Genomic DNA, 18,438 nt, shown 5'->3' on the forward strand with positions numbered 1-18,438 from the left:
GTAATGCTTCATTGCCCTTTCAAAGTGTAACAGCTATATAGTTTCAGGTTAGAGATTAACTAGCCCTTCAATTTCACAAAAGAATGGGTGGAATTTTGTGCGTCTCAGTTTTTCCGCTCCAGGAGCTTAAAACCTTTTAAGGTAACAGCTCATACTTCAAATATTATTTTCCGTTTTGAAAAACACTATTACTTGAAGCAGCAGGATAGCAGTAGTAAATTATGCCCGTCTGGCAGCATGCGGACACCAACCAGGTTGTTGAAACACACTTAAACAAGGCTGGGTTATTTAATGAGCTTGCGGTATGAACAAACAGTGGTGGTGTGGAGGGGGCACTCTGTCAGTACCTTAATTGTGTTAAGAAAACAGGAATATTTTTAAAGCTGGAGGAGGACTTCATTGCCCTTGTCACATTGCAATACAATGTAGAAAGTGTTCATATAGACTATTTGTGTGGGTTTGGTGGGGATACTATTAAGCCCTTAATACTCCTGGGAGAGGAAGAAAGGTAATATAGTGTCTGTGCTCTGATTCTCTGTATTTTGAGATTTATTTTCTACTGCGTAAAAATGGATTGTTTTTTATATTGAATGATGTCTGGTGCATAATGTTGTAGAACCTAGAATGTTCTCGAACCTAGTAGGTTCTAAGTGCCGAGCAACAGATTTTAAACCAGTTGCTTTAGAAACCACGTAACAAGCACTGTGAATTTTATTTTTACTTTTTCTTTTCCCAGGTTAATAATTGGAAGCTGGAGTAGAACATCTATTTCTGTAATGCCGGGCCCGATATCTTGAGAGGGAAGAAAAAGAGAAAGCAGCTACTCTGGTGCCCACGCAAACTGCAGGGGAAAGTTTAAAAGACGGATTTTATTTACCCTCTGTGGGACCTGTGCACATTGACTAAGTACTAAGAGGAGATACTATCTCACAGATTTGGAGCTTTATCTCTCGCTCCTATCCTCTGTATTTGCACTTTGAACTGGTAGCAAAAATGAGCGAGTTCTGGTTGTGTTTCAACTGCTGTATTGCAGAACAGCCTCAGCCCGTAAGTATGAATTTTGCTTTGCTTTCCATTGTTCGGTAATGTTGGTTCCATTCACTTTTTCTTGTGCATTTTCATACGTGGGCAATCGGGATGTCTCTGCTGCATTGTAGAAGCAGTCAAACTTGCTGGCTTTTGTCCAATATAGTGTTGACAATGGCTATTCCTAAGTTCCATTAGCGCTGTGGAACAAGTCATTTTTGATGCATCTGGTTGGACTCAAATCAGCAGGGCCGTCTTACCCATAGGTGCTAGGGCTCTCAGGGGTGCCAGGCCGAGAGTCCGGGGCCCGAGAGTTGAGTCCGGGGAAGAGCCCGCCCATCGGTCGGAGCGCCATGGTGGGCTCTTCTGCGGGTGGATCTGAGCCACGAGTTCGGGGGTGACCGAACCAGCGAGACACTGAGGCGGCTGGCTGGCTCCGCCCTCCTGTGTGCCTGGGGGGGGGACGACGCCAGGAGAATCTTTGCACCCTGGCACCGTATACAGTGGTACCTTGGGTTACATACACTTCAGGTTACATACGCTTCAGGTTACAGACTCTGCTAACCCAGAAATAGTGCTTCAGGTTAAGAACTTTGCTTCAGGATGAGAAGAGAAATCATGCTTCAGCAGAGCGGCAGCAGCAGGAGGCCCCATTAGCTAAAGTGATGCTTCAGGTTAAGAACAGTTTCAGGTTAAGTACAGACCTCTGGAATGAATTAAGTACTTAACCCGAGGTACCACTGTATTCTTAAGACAGCCCTGCAAATCAGTCCTCTGATGTGACAAGTGACAAACTTACAGCAGCCGCACCTCTTTCCATTCATACTGTAGTTCTGATTTGAAAATATTGTTTAGTGCATGTAGATAGAAACACACACACACACACCCATATATAATCTGAATGTTATATATAAACGAGTACCCTTCAACTTTGCCTATTTTCCTTTTATGCCTCCTAGATGCTGGCTTGTAATAATTTGTACCTAAGAAAAGGAGTACATATTACAAATATGCCTCTCAGGCAAAGGCATGTTTCATCTCTTGCTCTAATGCCAGATATGAAGTTCTAAATACTATTATATTACATATACCAGATTTGTGTAGTGCATATTGTGCTATTAAACTAATCCATATCAAGCTTGACAGTGGCTGTATACTCATCTGACATAGCAACGGGGGCGGGGGGGGGGAGAGAGAAACATGCAGGCTTACATATCTCAATGCCAGACAGAGGTGGTTGCTATGTGGTTCACAAACTAAATGTTATTTCTAATATTTATACTTTGCTCTTTAAAAGACACACAGAGTTCCCTTGGAAGAAAGTTAAAATACATGGGCTGTGTGCAACTAAGTTGTTATGTAGACAGAACAACTTCTGTGAGCACAGTGGAATATCTTTTCATCCTGTGGGCCCCCAAATCTACTTTCCCCCCAACCCTTTGCAACAGATTGGGGGACAGCAGTTCTGTTGTGCATGGGGAATTTGTTCTGCTTGCACAGTGATTTAGTTGAATTACAACCCCATGACAATCAGGCAATAAAATAATAATAAACATGAATGAAAAATGCAGCAAAGAACACTTATCAGCAAGGAGCAGAGTTAAAATCAACTGATTTAAAAGGTGTGGTAGAAATGGAAAGTTTTTTTTAAAAAATAAAAAATAAAACAATCAGTGCTTTTTTCTGGGGGCACGCAGGGGTACGCATACCCCTAAACATTTTGTGAATCTTTGTACTTTTGTCCATTTACTGTATTTATTTTTCCCAATTTGAACTATAAAATGGTGAATTTCTTGACTCAAAATGAGAGGGCGTTCCACAGGGCGGGCACCACCACCAAAAAGGCCCTCTGCCTGGTTCCCTGTAACCTTCCTTCTTGCAGGGAGGGAACCGCCAGAAGACCCTCGGCGCTGGATCTCAGTGGCTGGGCTGAACGATGGGGGTGGAGACGCTCCTTCAGGAAACTTAGGTGTGTGGGTACTATGCCTTGGATGAAAACATACAGAAGGCAAAATAGGGACTGTAAAGTACTTGAAATCATAATGTGAATGGTTACATTCAGACACTATCTAGACAGATTTCCGTTTTTTTGAAAATTTCAAACCTTTGCAAAAACAGAAACCTCAGCTGCACTGCTGCTGTGACTGTCAAAGAATGCAACTTTGAAGATCCTGACAAAGGAATATTCTGAAAAATGATGCTAATATTTGACTGTGAGCAAGTTACTCCTCCACAGTTCACACTATAAAAATGACCAAATGCCAGCTTTAATGAACAGAATTTTGGGAGGACTTCATGCCTTAGATGCCAGAATGGGGAGTTACTAGATCTTTAAAAGTAAAGTGACAATTTTGAACTCTTCAGGCTGATTTAAATGTGTTGTCCTTCTTGAGCTGTATTACTTGATAATGCTATTGGACAGCCACATAACTGAACACAAACAGATCCCCAACATAAAATCTTCTATTGAGTTCTGGAGGTGTTACGTTCCAGAAGAGCTGTGCAAACTACTTATTTCCTTGCTTGTTTCAGGAAAGTGCAGATTAACTCTTAGGCACATTGTCTTCTATTAACATCTAAAGTTTCGAAACAGAGTGCTTGAATATGAGTAGATGTGCATATGTAATTTATGAAAGCTTTCTGAGAAAAAAATCCAAAATCATTTCCACATTTTTTAATTGTGGGAGCTACAAAAACATTGAAAGTCATTTTCCTTCTTTTTTTTAAAAAAAAATTAAATTAATTTTCAATAACAATAATCCAATATATGCCTCATTGTATCAATACCAAATTATAATATCAATTCCAATATCAATCAAATACCCAATTACATAATTTAAGTGCCCCCCTGCATGCTAGAATCGAAGATTTGATAATTTACTTTAATTCTGCTTCCAAACTCTTATTTAAACCAATTACATTCCAATCATAATAATAATCCCTTATACAACAGCTGCAATATTTTAAACTTCTATTCGTGTTAACACATTTAAAAATTTATAAGTCTGCCAGTGAAGATCAGTATTCTTATTTTCCTGTGTGTGCTGTTTATTCTGTCCATATTTTCTTTTTTGTCCTTGACGGATTTTATGTCTATTTTTTGTTGTTGCTGCTGTCCGCCATGGAAAATTATTTTCTTTCTTGGGCTACGTATAACTTAATGAGACAAAGGTCTTGGTTGGCAACGCAAGACATAATTGTTGTAAAAGTGATATTACACAGAATGGCAGCTTTTTTCCCAGGCGATCATGCAAAAGAGAGAATCTTCATGTGGACAGTAAGAAAGTATTAGAACTCAAGCATCTTCACCTGTTCACCCCCCATCTTCTAGGAAGAAATATACAGCAGGCTAGGATTTGGGTGCCCCAGATAATGGGGCAGGGTGGTAGGATCCTGCTCTCCTGTTCTGCGCTTGCATCTCCCTCTCCTAATTTAATGACTCAGGGCAGTGAGCATTATTCAGCTATCTTGTTGGCAGAGGCAGATTTAGGGCAATGCAAACAGTGCACTGGATGATCAGCTGAGGAGGGCGTCTTCCAAAGCCCTGTAGGTCATGGGTAGGCAAACTAAGGCCCGGGGGCTGGATCTGGCCCAATTGCCTTCTAAATCTGGCCCGCAGATGGTCCGGGAATCAGTGTGTTTTTACGTGAGTAGAATGTGTGCTTTTATTTAAAATGCATCTCTGGGTTATTTGTGGAGCATAGGAATTTGTTCAATTCCCCCCCCCCCAAAATATAGTCTGGCCCCCCCACAAGGTCTGAGGGAGAGTGAACCGGCCCCCTGCTGAAAAAGTTTGCTGATCCCTGCTGTAGATGCTTGGCCAGCTTTGGCAAGGAGGTATGAGGACTTTGACCTCCTTTCCAGAGTCAGGCAACTACTTTTAGGAAGGAGATAGGATGGCCAGTGGTGTAGCAAGCTGCTCTGGTGCCCGTGGCGTCACACACGTTGGCTGGGGCTCCACTTTGTTCTGGGGCGATGCCGGGAGCTCCGAAACTTTGCGGCCCCTCCCACGTGGCCACGCCCCCTGCGGCGGCTGCTCTCGCTGCTGCTGTTGAGGTTGCAGGGAGCCCAGGACGAGGAGGTGGCAGGAGGCTGAAGGGGGAGAGTCGCACGCAGTCCTTACTGCAATTGACTGGACGGGGCGGGGCTCAGATTTTTGCCATTTTGTCACCTCCCTCATTGATGACACCCAGGGCAGACCGCACCCCCCACCCCTTCCTACACCCCTGAGGATGGCTCTAGGACCCTGCTGAAGCCTTGCACCTTCTTCCCAAAACCCGGCTTAAGCAGCCTTAGGGGAGGGCATCAAATGGCCTTGCACAGGGTGGTATATTACCATGGTATGCCCCTGTTGTTAGATGGCCGGAGGAATGGAAAGGGACAGCTGGACTGAATCTGATCGTTATTTTTTTGTCTTTTCCCTGCCAAGTGCCAGGCACTGTCAAAGCTGACAGCATTAGCAATGTCTTGGCAATCCACGTGCCCATACAGGATGTACCCATTTTCATGAGAGATCAGCAAAGATCTTGCTTGAACTGAACATACATTTTGTGTTCGCCTTTGTGTGTGTTTACAGCTTAGCATTTCTAGAACTCTGTAGAGTGTTCAAAGCACACAGGCTAAGGATCATTTTGTTAAATCTAACTTTCAGTCACTGCAATACACCCCATGCCTATTCTGGTTTCACCTTCCCAGTGAAATATGTGTCATGTATCTTTTTACAGTCATACCTTGGTTCCCGAACGCCTTGGTACTCATACATTTTGGCTCCTGAATGTTGCAAACCCAGAAGTGAGTGTTCCGGTTTGCAAACGTTTTTTGGAAGCCAAACGTCCAACATGGCTTCCACGGCTTCTGATTTAGTGCAGGAAGCTCCTGCAGCCAATTGGAAGTTGCGCCTTGGTTTGCAAAGATTTTTGGAAGTCGAACGAACTTCCAGAATGGATTACAGGTATGACTGTACCTATGGAACAGGCTTCCTCAACCTCGGCCCTCCAGATGTTTTTGGCCTACAACTCCCATGATCCCTAGCTAGCAGGACCAGTCCTCAGGGATGATGGGAATTGTAGTCTCAAAACATCTGGAGGGCCGAGGTTGAGGAAGCCTGCTTTAGAATACTTGACACTATCCAGTAAAATAATTCAGTTTAAGCGGCTTAGACACACTAAAGTTAAAATGCCCCACATTTATTTTAGAAACATCTAGTGGGTGTGTGGGTGTTTGTATGTATGCATACACAGAGGGACACATACATATTCTCAGTCTTTTTACTTAAAATTGCATTGGCAGTTAATGAAATGACATAAAGATCATATATCGACCGCTGGGTGTTTGTGATAAATGGAAACTTTGGGGAAGAGGATTGGGCTGCTACTTAGGCAAAAAAACATTCATGGAATATTTTAATGTATGCAATACATCTGTAGCACAATTGGCCATTGTTCCGTTTTGGATACACTTCCAGAGCTTGAGATTTCTATAGCAATTAAACTCTCTCTCAAGAAGTGGGCTACTGTGATTTATTTCTAAGTGATTTGCTTGGACTTAGGATATACTTTATGCACTTGTAAAATCAATACTGCAGAATGTTATCTGTTGTTGGTACCATGCTTCAATTCTAAGAATTTTTGTGGAAAATAATGTGAAGCGGCTGCTGCCTCTGAAAACAAGTCAATTCCACCAGCAATGAAGAATAACCAATTTGATTGGTAGCTATATCTTGCACAGTGGTCAGATGTAGCATAAAACTCTGAATTTGTCAGTACTATATTTTGGAATTTTTTACTTGTAGAAAAATTCTGTGTCATCTGCAAACACATACTTTAATTGAAATGTGAGGTATATAAAAATATTTGCAAATAATATTAAATAGCTCTCTCAGCCAGACATCTTTCTCAGGCGGCTTGTAGAACTTTTTCCTGTCTAAAGTTAGCAGTATTTCAGTTTAGCTAACGATTTATTTTGTTTCTAACTTTTAAACCATTTGAAAGCATGTATTCTGTGAGCATGTGTGGGCACTGGAATTTAGTATACACAGAGCTCAGATGGAAGTGGCTCCCTATTCAAATGAATAGGACAAAACTATTCCTGCAGCATTCTCTCCCTGGTACTTATTTACAAGTTTGGAAGTATTCTCCATAATTCAGAAAACTATAATGTCAGTACAGGTGTACCTTGGCTCCTGAATGCATTGGGAGTTGAACGTTCTGGCTCCCGAACAATCGAAAACAGGAAGTGGCTGTTCCAGTTTCTGAACATTCTTTTGGAAGCCGAATGGCTTCCGCGGCTTCTGGTTGGCTGCAGGAGCTTCCTGCATTCAATCGGAAGCTGTGCTTTGAAAGTCAAATGTTTTGGAAGTCGAACGGACTTCCGGAACAGATTCTGTTCGACTTCCGAGGTACAACTGTACTGCAGTCCAGCATTTAGGACCAAACTGGATATGATGTTAACTGTATGCTCATTATTAATGAGTTTGTCTATTTATTTTTAAATGGGAATAGTAGCTGCAGGTAGGACATTGGGATTGGGAATATGGCTTAATCTCCGCAACCATAGTCCCATTGAAAATCAGGCCTGTCCCAAAACTGATATTCACCTAGGGACAGAAATTTGCAGTGTGGATCCTGGTTTGCCCCCACCTCTCCTGCAGTTCTAATTAGAATTTAAAACTGGATGTGTCAATTACAGTTAAGGGCATTGACTGTTAATTTATTTCAAAACTCAGATGTGGTTTATTAGGCTAATGGTCTCCTTGCTAATCTCCCCACATGAATTCTGCTGTATTATCTCTCTTTAAAGCAGTGTTTCCTAAGCTTGGGTTTCTAACAGTTTTTGGACTACAATTCCCATTATCCCTAGCTAGCAGAACCAGTGGTCAGGGATGATGGGAACTGTAGTCCAAAAATAAGCTAGAGACCCAAGTTTGGGAAACACTCATTTAAAGGCCTCATACTTTTTTTTTTTAAATGATCTGAGATTACTTCAGCCAGTAAAAGCTCCACTTCCAGTGATTCAAACTTGGCTGTTTAGCGAGATCACCAAAAGGGCATGTTTGTGCATGCAGCGTCACTCCTTTTGAACTGCGATCTTATTCAGCTTGGTATTGGTATAAACACAGCCGGCATTAGATGCCATTGGTGGGGCTGCCAACTGATTAAAGGTGTTTGATTGCTCAAATATCTTACATTCTAGCAAATTATTAATGGATGAATGCTGACCAGCATGTAAATACAGATGGAATCTGTGGGTTCCCTCCACACACCCCCACTGTTGAAACAAAGCAAGTTTGTCTTGGTTTTAATTTAACTATTAAAATGTTGTGCGTATAAAATTATCTTTAAATGCATGGTCTAAATAAATATTTCAGTACACTGTTTTTGCAGTCTTCAAAATCTCCACAATTCAGGGTTGCTGGCTTCTTAAAATAAGTAATAATAGTAATAGTAATAATAATAATAATAATAATAATAATAATAATAATAATAATAATAATAATAATAATATCTTTATTGTCATTGCCCCCTCTCAGGGACAACGAAATTACTTGACTGCTCCATAAAAACACTAATTAAAACAATACAGTATAGTACAGCAAGGAAGATTAGATGACTTTCAAAGTCCAGGCTTCCCATTCAGGGCCGAGATCGCTCTGGAGAAGAAGCTGTTCTTAAGACGGCTCGTTCTTGTCTTCATCGTCCTGTATCTCCGTCCCGACGGAAGGAGCTCGAAGAGACAGTGACCAGGATGCGATGGATCTTTTACTATGTCCAGTGCCTTCCTGTGGCACCTTGTAGCATAAGTCTGCTCTAAGGTGGAGAGTGGGCAGCCAACAATGCTCTCTGCTGCCTTAACAACTCTGCACAACCCCATCCTGTCCTGGGTAGTACAGCTTCCGTACCACACACATAAGCCATAAGTAAGCACGCTCTCAATGGCACAGTGATAGAAGGCAAGCAGCAGTTTCTGCGGAAGATGGTTTTTCCTTAGAATTCTCAAAAAGTACAGTCTCTGCTGCGCCTTCTTCACAAGCCCCCTTGTGTTGACACTCCAGGACAGATCCTCTTGTAATTCAATGCCCAAAAATCTGAACGTTGTTACCCTCTCCACACAGACCCCATCAATCAAAAGTGGCTGGATATTGCTCTTCTGTCTCCTGAAGTCCACCACAAGCTCCTTTGTCTTCCTTGTATTTATGAGCAAGTTGTTAGCTCTGCACCACTCTGTCAGCCGCTCCACCTCATCTCTATAGTCCGTTTCACCCTCCCTTTCAGGGATGAGCCCAATCACGGTTGTGTCATCTGCAAATTTGACAACCCTATTACTAGGGTGAGCAGCGACACAATCGTACGTGTAGAGAATATAAAGTGCTTGCAAAGCAAGGGGGACTTGCTATTTTTTTAAAAAAACCTCCACTTAACCAGTCTCTAATTACCCAAAGTATTTCTAGGTGCCATACCAATAGGATGTCCCCAAAGGCTACATGGTACATCCCACCCAGAGCCGTCTTTCCCATAGGGCTTAGTGGTGCGTTGCGCCAGGGCGCCAGCCTCTCAGGAGCACCCCAGCAAGTGGGGGAGCTGCGCGGCTTTGCCAGTGGCCTCCCCTTTTCCTGGATGCCTGCCAGCCGCGCCCCGCCAACCATAAGGCTGGCGGGCGTGCAACTTCACTCCCAAGCCTCTGCAGGCATCGCTCTCCCGCAGTGGCATGGGGGAGAGTTGTGCCCCCCCAATGGCTGGCAGTGCGCAGCTATGGCCACCCCAACACTAACCGTGGTAATTTGGGGGCGCTGGGCGGATATTTTCACCCCGGTGCCGCATCTGCTAAAGACCTGGTCCCACCCATCCCAGAGTAAAAAATGCCATGGCATAGTGATTTGGTGCCACTGATGCCAACTTAAGAACATCTTGATACACATCCTCTGAGACTGCAAAGGCTGCCCAGGGAGAGAACCTGTGCTCACTTTGGTAGTGCCAGTGCAACCCCAACCACTTGCTAGCAGGATATCCAGTTTCCATAGGAGCAGCTGAGAATGGGGAAAGCCCCAAATTCTGTTATTATGACAGCCGGGGTGTGAGAGACTCTTTCCACTTTCTCCACATGGCCCTTTATACATTTCCATCATGCACTTCCAGCCTCTGATCATCTTGGCTGTATTTTCTGCTTATCCTAAGATAAGAGCACTTCATTTTCTGATAAATTTTAACAAATAGGGGGAACTATTCACAAAAATAATGGAGTAATATGAGGATTTTAATTGGACTCTGATTACACTGGAGATAAGCAGTATATTATAGTATGATAATTATAGATAGCATCTTTGCAGTCTCTGTTGTCAGCGGTAATTAGGATGGTAAGGGATGAAACAGGATTACCATGCTGAATTCCTTGCTTGGCCAAAAATATTTCACTTGAGAGCAAAACAAGAGAACTGATAGAAGGCCACGTATTCTGAATTCAGCATGCTCTATTTGAAGTGTTGCTTCTGCAGAAATGACCATCGGGAAAAGCCTGTGGTTGCTTAAAAACACCAGTTGCTTAAAAGGGTGAGGACCATTTTCAGGGTGTGTCTACTTGGGTAGTACAAAATGTTGTGAGGGGCATCAATTAGAATTTGTCTGCATATCAGCAGTATGGAATGGCAATCTCTTGCCCTGTACAAGTTTCCAGTTGCAACTAGAATTGCTGTTTTGTATACACCTTGCTGTGGTTGGGAAAAGCAACAGAACTTCCCTGCCTTAGACTCAGATGCTACACTTCAGATTTCTTGGTGTTCTTTAGGCAGTAATATGTACCAGGAATGGCACTAGCACTTTAAGACCTCTAGATAGGTTCTTCAAGGACTGCAGATGTTTGAAAGCTTGAGAGCAACATGTAGGTCAAAGACTCTCTTGGCTCTCATTGTATCTGCACACTTTGCTGTTTAGAGTCTGTTCCCCACAATGTTTAAAAGACAAACTCACAACAGACTCAATTGCTGCAGAGATCAATGTGACTTTGTGCAAGGAAAACCACTGCACAGATGTGCTTGTGGCTGCACCACGTCTTACAAAGCTGTTCTTTCTGACTCGCAGCCTTCCCCTGGGACCGGTGGGGGGAGATATTTCTGCAAAGTGAACAATGTTTTCATAGCCCTTCTGTAAAATTGAAATGGACAAGTAGATGTCATCTGGCTAGTCGCTCTGAACAAATCTTGTTCTGAACGTGTTGCGCCCCTTCGTAGTGAATTAAAGCAATTCAATTCCTTGTCTGCTAAAATGAAACGAGTGATCAACCAGTTCTAAAGTAGGGCATTAAATTCCCTTTAGGCACACACAGCAAAACAAATCTGTAAGAGTGCTCTAGATATGCTACACTTTCTGAGTCTTACTGAGCTGCTGACACCAGTATATGGGCATTTTCCTGGCATTGAATAAATATATGTTTATCTACTGTATATCTTTTTCATATATTCATCTAGTTGCATGCCCACAGGAGATGTTCATCTAAAATGAGTCATGTTCCTGTCAGTGTTAGAATGCATTTGTGCTGGAACACCTCAATGTTTGAACTGGACATCCACAGCTTGAATCAGATTTTACATGGTGCCTTTCGCTCCAAAGAACCATGAGCAGAATTTAAAAGATCTGTTTGAGCTATTCCACAAACTCATGGGCAAGCTAGTGCAACACTTATTGCCATGCAATGTCACTATGTATTACAGTATGAGAAACCTGGTGAATAAGTAAGATGCAAGCTTTATAATACAAGGTGTGACTGGAAAGTTTGATGAAATCAAACAGAAATCGGATAGCGAGAAATAGTCATACAATCGGCATTGGAAACCCACAAAATGCTCACAATTGTGTATGGAGATGAAGCTGTAACTTGAAAGACAGTGTATGAGTGGTTGAAGCGTTTCCATGAAGGATGGCAAACCATCAAAGATGACCCTTGGTCTGGACGATCATTGACGAGCAGAACGGCAGCAAATGTCGTCAGAGTTCATGAATTATTGATGTGGAATCGGCATTTGTCTGTCCAAAGGATAGCGGAAGAATTGCACATTCTGTGTGAAATCATTACTGAGTTGTCCCACCTTCCATATTCTCCCAATCTGGCTCCACCAGATTTCTTTCTTTTTCCAAAACTGAAATCTGCATTGAAAGGCCACAGATTTACCAACATTTCACATGTCCAAGCTGCTGTGATGAGGGAACTGAAAGCAGTACGAAAAGAGGACTTATCCGGAAGTTTCCAACAGTTCTATGAACATTGGTGCATTGTATCAGAGGTGGCCTACTTTGAAAGCCTGTAAGGTATGTATGGTCAAATATTTCTCGCTGTCCGATTTCTGTGACCATTCACCGAACATTCCAGTCACACCTTCTAGAAGCTCTAGTAGACTGTGAAAAGAGTCTTTAAAGAAAGACAATGTGCAGAAATTGACAGATTTCCCTGGATTTGGGACCACTTTTATTACTTTTCTGCTAGGCTGGGTTTAGACTTTCCATGAGTGAAAGAGGCTCTCCAGTACTGGAATGACGCTATTGGGTCGAGGTGTTAGTCTTTCAAAGTGATAGCTATTAAGATTTCAGAGTCACGTTAAAACATACAAAATGTCTCTGCTTGGCCTGAATTACAGCACAATCCAAATCACTGATATTCTGTGCTGGGCAGGGTAGATGAGGCAGAGGCCTCCCTGCACCCAGCCTAGAACAGATCCAACAGCCTCTGCTAGCATCATCCTACTGGTGAGCCCTGCCTGCTCAGCAAAAGGGCAGGCAGGTGGAAGTACCCTGGGCAGGCTTTCCAACAGCCACCGCTGCCTGCAAAAAAGCTTAAATGAGGTATTGCAGGGGGAGAGTAGTGTGGTTTGTGTGTACATCCTGACATCCTTCCTCTAAGAGCATGCTGCATTTTTTAAAATTATTTTGCTGATTTTGAAATGGGATAGATGCTTAAAGTGGTGTGCTCCACATACGCATCTGAATTTCATAACCTGCCTACAGCTGCTGAATAATCACAAGATTGCAAAATGGCTGCCTCCTCCAGATGAAAACTGAATCCAAGACGAAAAGTGAACAACAATATCTGAATAAGTTATTTTGCCTTCGTTGGACAGATGTTTGAAGCTTTGTGCATGCATGGGTATTGCGGGGAAAACAAAATGAGTGGTAGAAATAGTGGGCTGGACAGAGGGGAAAGGTATTCCTGGGCAATTTCCAGTCCACTTGTATGCCTTCACCTGCAGACCAATTTCAGGATTATCAGAGATTGGATACGAGTCCATTTCTTCAAGCCAGCATGAACTGAGGAGCTATGCACAGTTGCTGAGGAGCAAGACTAGCCTGACTGATGGGCAGAGTGAGTTGTCTAGCTAAGGCAGTAGGTGCCATGGAGTAGGAAATGTTGGCAAGGAGTTGAAGGACAGAGCTGTGGGTACCACCTGGCTTGCCCTGTGCCTCCAAAGCTTGCTGCCCTCAAGTGTGGTGGAACTATGGAATATGTTGTCCTGTCACCAGCATTGAAATAAGGTTCAGCTGCCAGCCCTGTGGACTATTGCGCCTGGCAGTAAATTCCCTTGAGCTGACCCTGCTGAGGAGAAAGAGATGTGTCTCTTACTGCAACGGAGTGTTAAGGCCTGAGAGAGAACACTCTCCGGGGAACTGTTACATAAGGAAAAACTGACAGATAAACTGAAAGGAGCCCAGGACAGAGAAAGCCACCCAGAAGGAAACTGTCAAATGGATCAACAATGGTTCAGATCTGATTCACCTTTATTCAGTCTGCAACTTGGCAGAAGTTCAACAGCTGTAGTTCAAGTGACTGAAACCAAGAGGCCTGCAATTTAGGAGGTCATGTATTGAGCTTTCAGAGAGAAGCGTTTAAGAGTTTAAAAAGAAATCTGAAATCATGTTAAACCAAAAAAAAACCTCCCCAAGCTGTGTATGCACATAGAGATATAAACACAGCTAAAATCCGCAAACCAATTAGAAAACAAATATACATAAAACTATCCCCATAAAATATAAAAACCTTATAAAACAGATATAGGAAACTAAATTATATGTCCAGGTACATATGTGTGTGTAACTCATTACATAGTAAATTTCCAGCCAATTAACCTATTACTGTTGGGAGCTCCCATCATTTTATGAGATCATCACAGTCATGAACCCTTAACTTTTCTTGGTTTGCTTTATTGCTGGATACAAGACTGAATACAGCTTACAAACAGCTGCTTCCACTTCACTTATCTTGGGTCATAAGTGGCTCAAATAGTGTAAATATATATATATAGCTTGCCTGTTTAACATTGTGTTCTGGACAACAGAGCCATGTAAAAATTAGTAGCTTCAAACACAGTGAGGTTGTTTCCCTCCGCTCCCCTTTCAATTCACTATCTTACATTGCTGTCCACCGGGCCTCTTGGGCTTGCTGATCGGAAGGTCAGCGGTTCGAATCTGCATGGCGGGGTGAGCTCCCACTGCTTTGTCCCAGCTCCTGCCAACCTAGCAGTTCAAAAGCATGCCAGTGCAAGTAGATAAATAGGTACCGCTCCGCCGGGAAGGTAAACGGCGTTTCCGTGCGCTCTGGTTTCCATCACGGTGTCCCGTTATGCCAGAAGCTACTGCTAGGTCCATCATGAGACGTCCGTCAGCTTCCAACCACAGATACCAGCAGCCTTCAAGCAAGCAAACTTGCCTTATTATCGCTCCCTAGCATCACATTGCCAGAGGATTGCCTCCTTCCATTCACCAGTTTGCCTCCTCCAAGTGGAAGAAACCTGGGCAGAGCTGAATGTCACATCCATTGCCAGGTGTGTCCTGTTGGAAATAAAAAAAGGGCTTTCCACATGGCCTGCCTGTATATCCACTCAGTTGCCAAGTGCTTTTGTGACATCACAAGAAACCCACAGCCAATGGCAACAGCTGGGGAGGCATCATCTTCATTGCTTTGAGCCTCACAATGGCTGGTGGACCTATCAGTGATTGTGTGCTTGTTTATTCAGGACACGGGTGGTGCTGTGGTTTAAACCACTGAGCCTCTTGGGCTTGCCAGTCAGAAGGTCAATGGTTCAAATCCCTGTGACGGGGTGAGCTCATGTTGCTCTGTCCCAGCTCCTGCCAACCTAGTACTTCGAAAGCACGCCAGTGCAAGTAGATAAATAGGTACTGCTGCAGTGGGAAGGTAAACGGCATTTCCGTGCGCTCTGGTTTCTGTCATGGTGTTTCGTTGTGCCAGAAGTGGTTTAGTCATGCTGGCTACATGACCCAGAAAGCTGTCTGTGAACAAACGCCAGCTCCCTAGGCCTGAAAGCGAGATGAGCGCCACAACCCCATAGTCGCCTTTGACTGGACTTAACCTTCCAGGGGTCCTTTACTCCAGAGAGAGGAAGGGGTGTGTCTTCACCCAGTGCCCAACACCTGATTTGTTTCCTCATGCTGAACTCCAATTTGCCGATAATGACATCTGCACATGCGCATAGGCAATGGTTGCCTGAAGTTTACAGACCTATATTCTTCTAATTGGATATAAGCTGGTTTGAGGGGAAAGCTCAGCAAACAGGAATATTTCTCGAAAAGCTGCTGATTGCAGATATCAGTAACTTACCATATCTTATGCACTTTTTCTTCTTCTGTGACACTTAAAGTCACATATATTTTTCCAGGGAATTTTGAGGATTCTAGTGCGCCTCAAATCTGGGGGTGGGTGGGCAGGGAAGGACGGGGAAAACCTGTCTGCCCCTTGTAGAAGCTTTGTTGTGGTCCAGGAAAAGCAGCTCTTTCTAAAAAACTGTTTTCCACTTCTAAGTACTATAACTTGTTTCTTTTTTCCCAGTGCTTCAATCAGATGAAACAGCCACAATAACTTGTGAAGTCTCAGATCACAGTAAAGAATGACTGTGGTTGTCTGTCTGAAAAAACAATTTATTTTGATTGTTTGAAGGAGAAACACATCTGTGTTTCATAGCTATTACGTGAGGCTATTAGGGAACCATCCGTTTTCCCTAGTAAATCTGTTGCCTAGTATCTTCCTGTGAAATATGACCGCTGTTTTGTTGTTTAGAATACGCATAAACGTATTACTGTTCTGTCTGGTGAGAAGATTAAACAAGCACCGTTCTTAAGATAAGGGCTTAAAGTACGAGCCGGCAAGTTCACGAGGAGAAAAGCGAAGTCTCGACAGAGATAGTCAGGTTGGTGCCTTTGAGATATTTTGGACAACTCCCATCAGCTCAACCAACATAGGCAATACAGTCGTACCTTGGTTGTCGAACGCCTTGGTACTCATACGTTTCGGCTCCCAAATGATTGAAACCCGGAACTGAGTGTTCCGGTTTTTGAACGTTTTTTTTGGAAGCCGAATGTCCAATGCAGCTTCCAAAGCTTCCGATTGGCTGCAGGAGTTTCCTGCAGCCAATCAGAAGCCGCACTTTGGTTTCCGAACATTTTGGAAGTCAAACAGACTTCTGGAATGGATTCTGTTTGACTTCCAAGGTACGACTGTAATGTCATTTGCAGTATCTGGAGAGCACCCCATTGGCTACCCCTGCATGTGTCTAACAGCCTAGGCGTTCAATGTAAGTACCGATTCTGGTTACAACCCACCTCCCCATTTGGAGGGCTCTGGGAAAGCAGGTTTCTCCCAGTTACATTGCCATGCTAATTTCACTTCCCAAGGATTCACTTCATGTAAAAAGAGACCTTCCACCCCAACTGTATTATATATAAATAGGACACATGCATGAATAAAATCCATTGGGCCTGAGCACCACATCTAGTGTGTCCCTAAAATGTCTGTTTTCTTTTTTAAGAAGTACAATACAAAATATATTTGATTACATTTTGAGTATTTGCCTGCTAAAGGGTACGTCCCCATATTCTGCACATCTGCATTTGATGTCTGAATTATTCTTACGTTAAGGAGCACCTGAGTTGTCTATAAATCAACTGAACTACAAAATGACATGAAAACTAGAAGTTTATTCTCTTTAGTAGGCTGTGGGTTCCTGCAGAGATACTTGTTCTCTATAATGTTGTTTTTTCTGAACGCCAACTCTCTGCTTTTTTCCTTCTCAATTGGAAGTGACATTTATTTGGTTGAATAGGAAGGGTTTTCATGTTGTAACTACTGGCACACATCCTGTCGTGGAGCTATAGCGTTTCATCATGTCGGTTGACCTCTCTCTAAATGTTTCCTGTGCAAGTTTCAAGAGCTCAGCAAGTGAAAATTAAACTCCCCCCTCCCTTGTTACTACCCTTCGTTTATAAGCAGCTATCACTTTAATAACTGCCAGTTTACTCTTTACGTATTATATTTAATTTTCAGATTTCTTTTTTAAAAGTAGATGTTAGGAATGTTCTTTTAGACACAGTGACTTCTGCCCTTGTTCATTTATTACTTGGCTCCTGAGAACCTACTTGGGTTGAGGGCAGACCTAAGGCTTTTTCCGCCAAGTTCTTGCAAGATCCGACATTCAAATAAACACAGGATCTTGAAATTCAGCTGTTAGATCCTTCTTTACAGATTCAGAAGAATCTTTATTTGCATCAGCCACGAGCCATAGCAGTAAAATAAAATAAAATGTACTGAAGATAGAGGTAAAGCAGCAATAGAAAATACATTTTGGGGGTTTACATCAATAATCAAATAATAGATTCTAATTACCCCTGCTAAAAACCTTGCAGTTTTTGCTGTCACCTGATCATCCTGATCTGCTAAAAAAAGGACACAGTAGCAGTGGTTGAGCCACCCGTCATGGACAATAGTAGATGGGTAAAAACCTCACTCCTCAAATCTTTATAAAGAGTGCAAGCCAGAAGAACATGAGCCACTGACTCCATACTGCCATCTCAACATGGACATAACCGTTTTTCCAGCGGAATTTTTTGAAATCGACCCTCAAGTACAGCCAAAGGCAGTATATTCTATTCTGTGACAGTGAGAGCGCGTCTGTATTTTGGAATTGTTAAGTTTTGCAGATAGAGTCATACCTTGGTTTTCAAACGCCTTGGGAGTCAAACGTTTTGGCTCCTGAACGATCAAAAACTGAAGTAATGGTTCCAGTTTTCAAACGTTCTTTCGAACCTGAATGTCCGATGTGACTTCGGCAGCTTTTGATTGGCTGCAGGAGCTTCCAGCAGCCAATTGGAAGCTGTGCCTTGGTTCCTGAACATTTTAGAAGTCGAATGGACTTCCAGAACAGATTCCGTTCGACTTCCAAAGTACCACTGTAGATCCTTCCTTTAGTGATGGAAGGGAGGAGTGGCCTGGGCCCGGTAACAACTGAAGGGACCCTCATTCAATTAAGTCAGTTCTGCATTATCATATTACATGTATTTTTATCCCAGGAAAACGCTATAGAAAAACTATGCCATGTGCTAAGAGAAGTTTTAAAAATAAATAAACAAATAAAGCCAGCCTTCAGAG

At 42.9% G+C, this 18,438-nt stretch overlaps 1 protein-coding gene across 10 annotated transcripts in view; it reads left to right on the plus strand.

Annotated features, from left to right (window-relative positions):
- Positions 1-18,438, plus strand: part of CDC42SE2 (CDC42 small effector 2) — a 98,310-nt gene that overhangs the window by 58,836 nt on the left and 21,036 nt on the right. For 9 of the 10 annotated variants that reach the window (XR_008332642.1, XR_008332641.1, XM_053407613.1 and 6 more), the window contains one exon: positions 737-1,047. The exons of the other annotated variant lie outside the window; for it this stretch is intronic. Coding sequence is in view for 6 of the 9 variants with exons in the window: in XM_053407615.1 (XP_053263590.1) it covers positions 994-1,047 (54 nt within the window). In the remaining 3 variants the exon portion in view is untranslated. Of the gene's footprint in view, positions 1-736; positions 1,048-18,438 lie in introns of those variants that run through there. 10 annotated transcript variants of the gene reach the window in all.

This window comes from Podarcis raffonei, chromosome 11 (assembly GCF_027172205.1).
Source record: "Podarcis raffonei isolate rPodRaf1 chromosome 11, rPodRaf1.pri, whole genome shotgun sequence".
NCBI classification, from domain to species: Eukaryota; Metazoa; Chordata; class Lepidosauria; order Squamata; family Lacertidae; genus Podarcis; species Podarcis raffonei.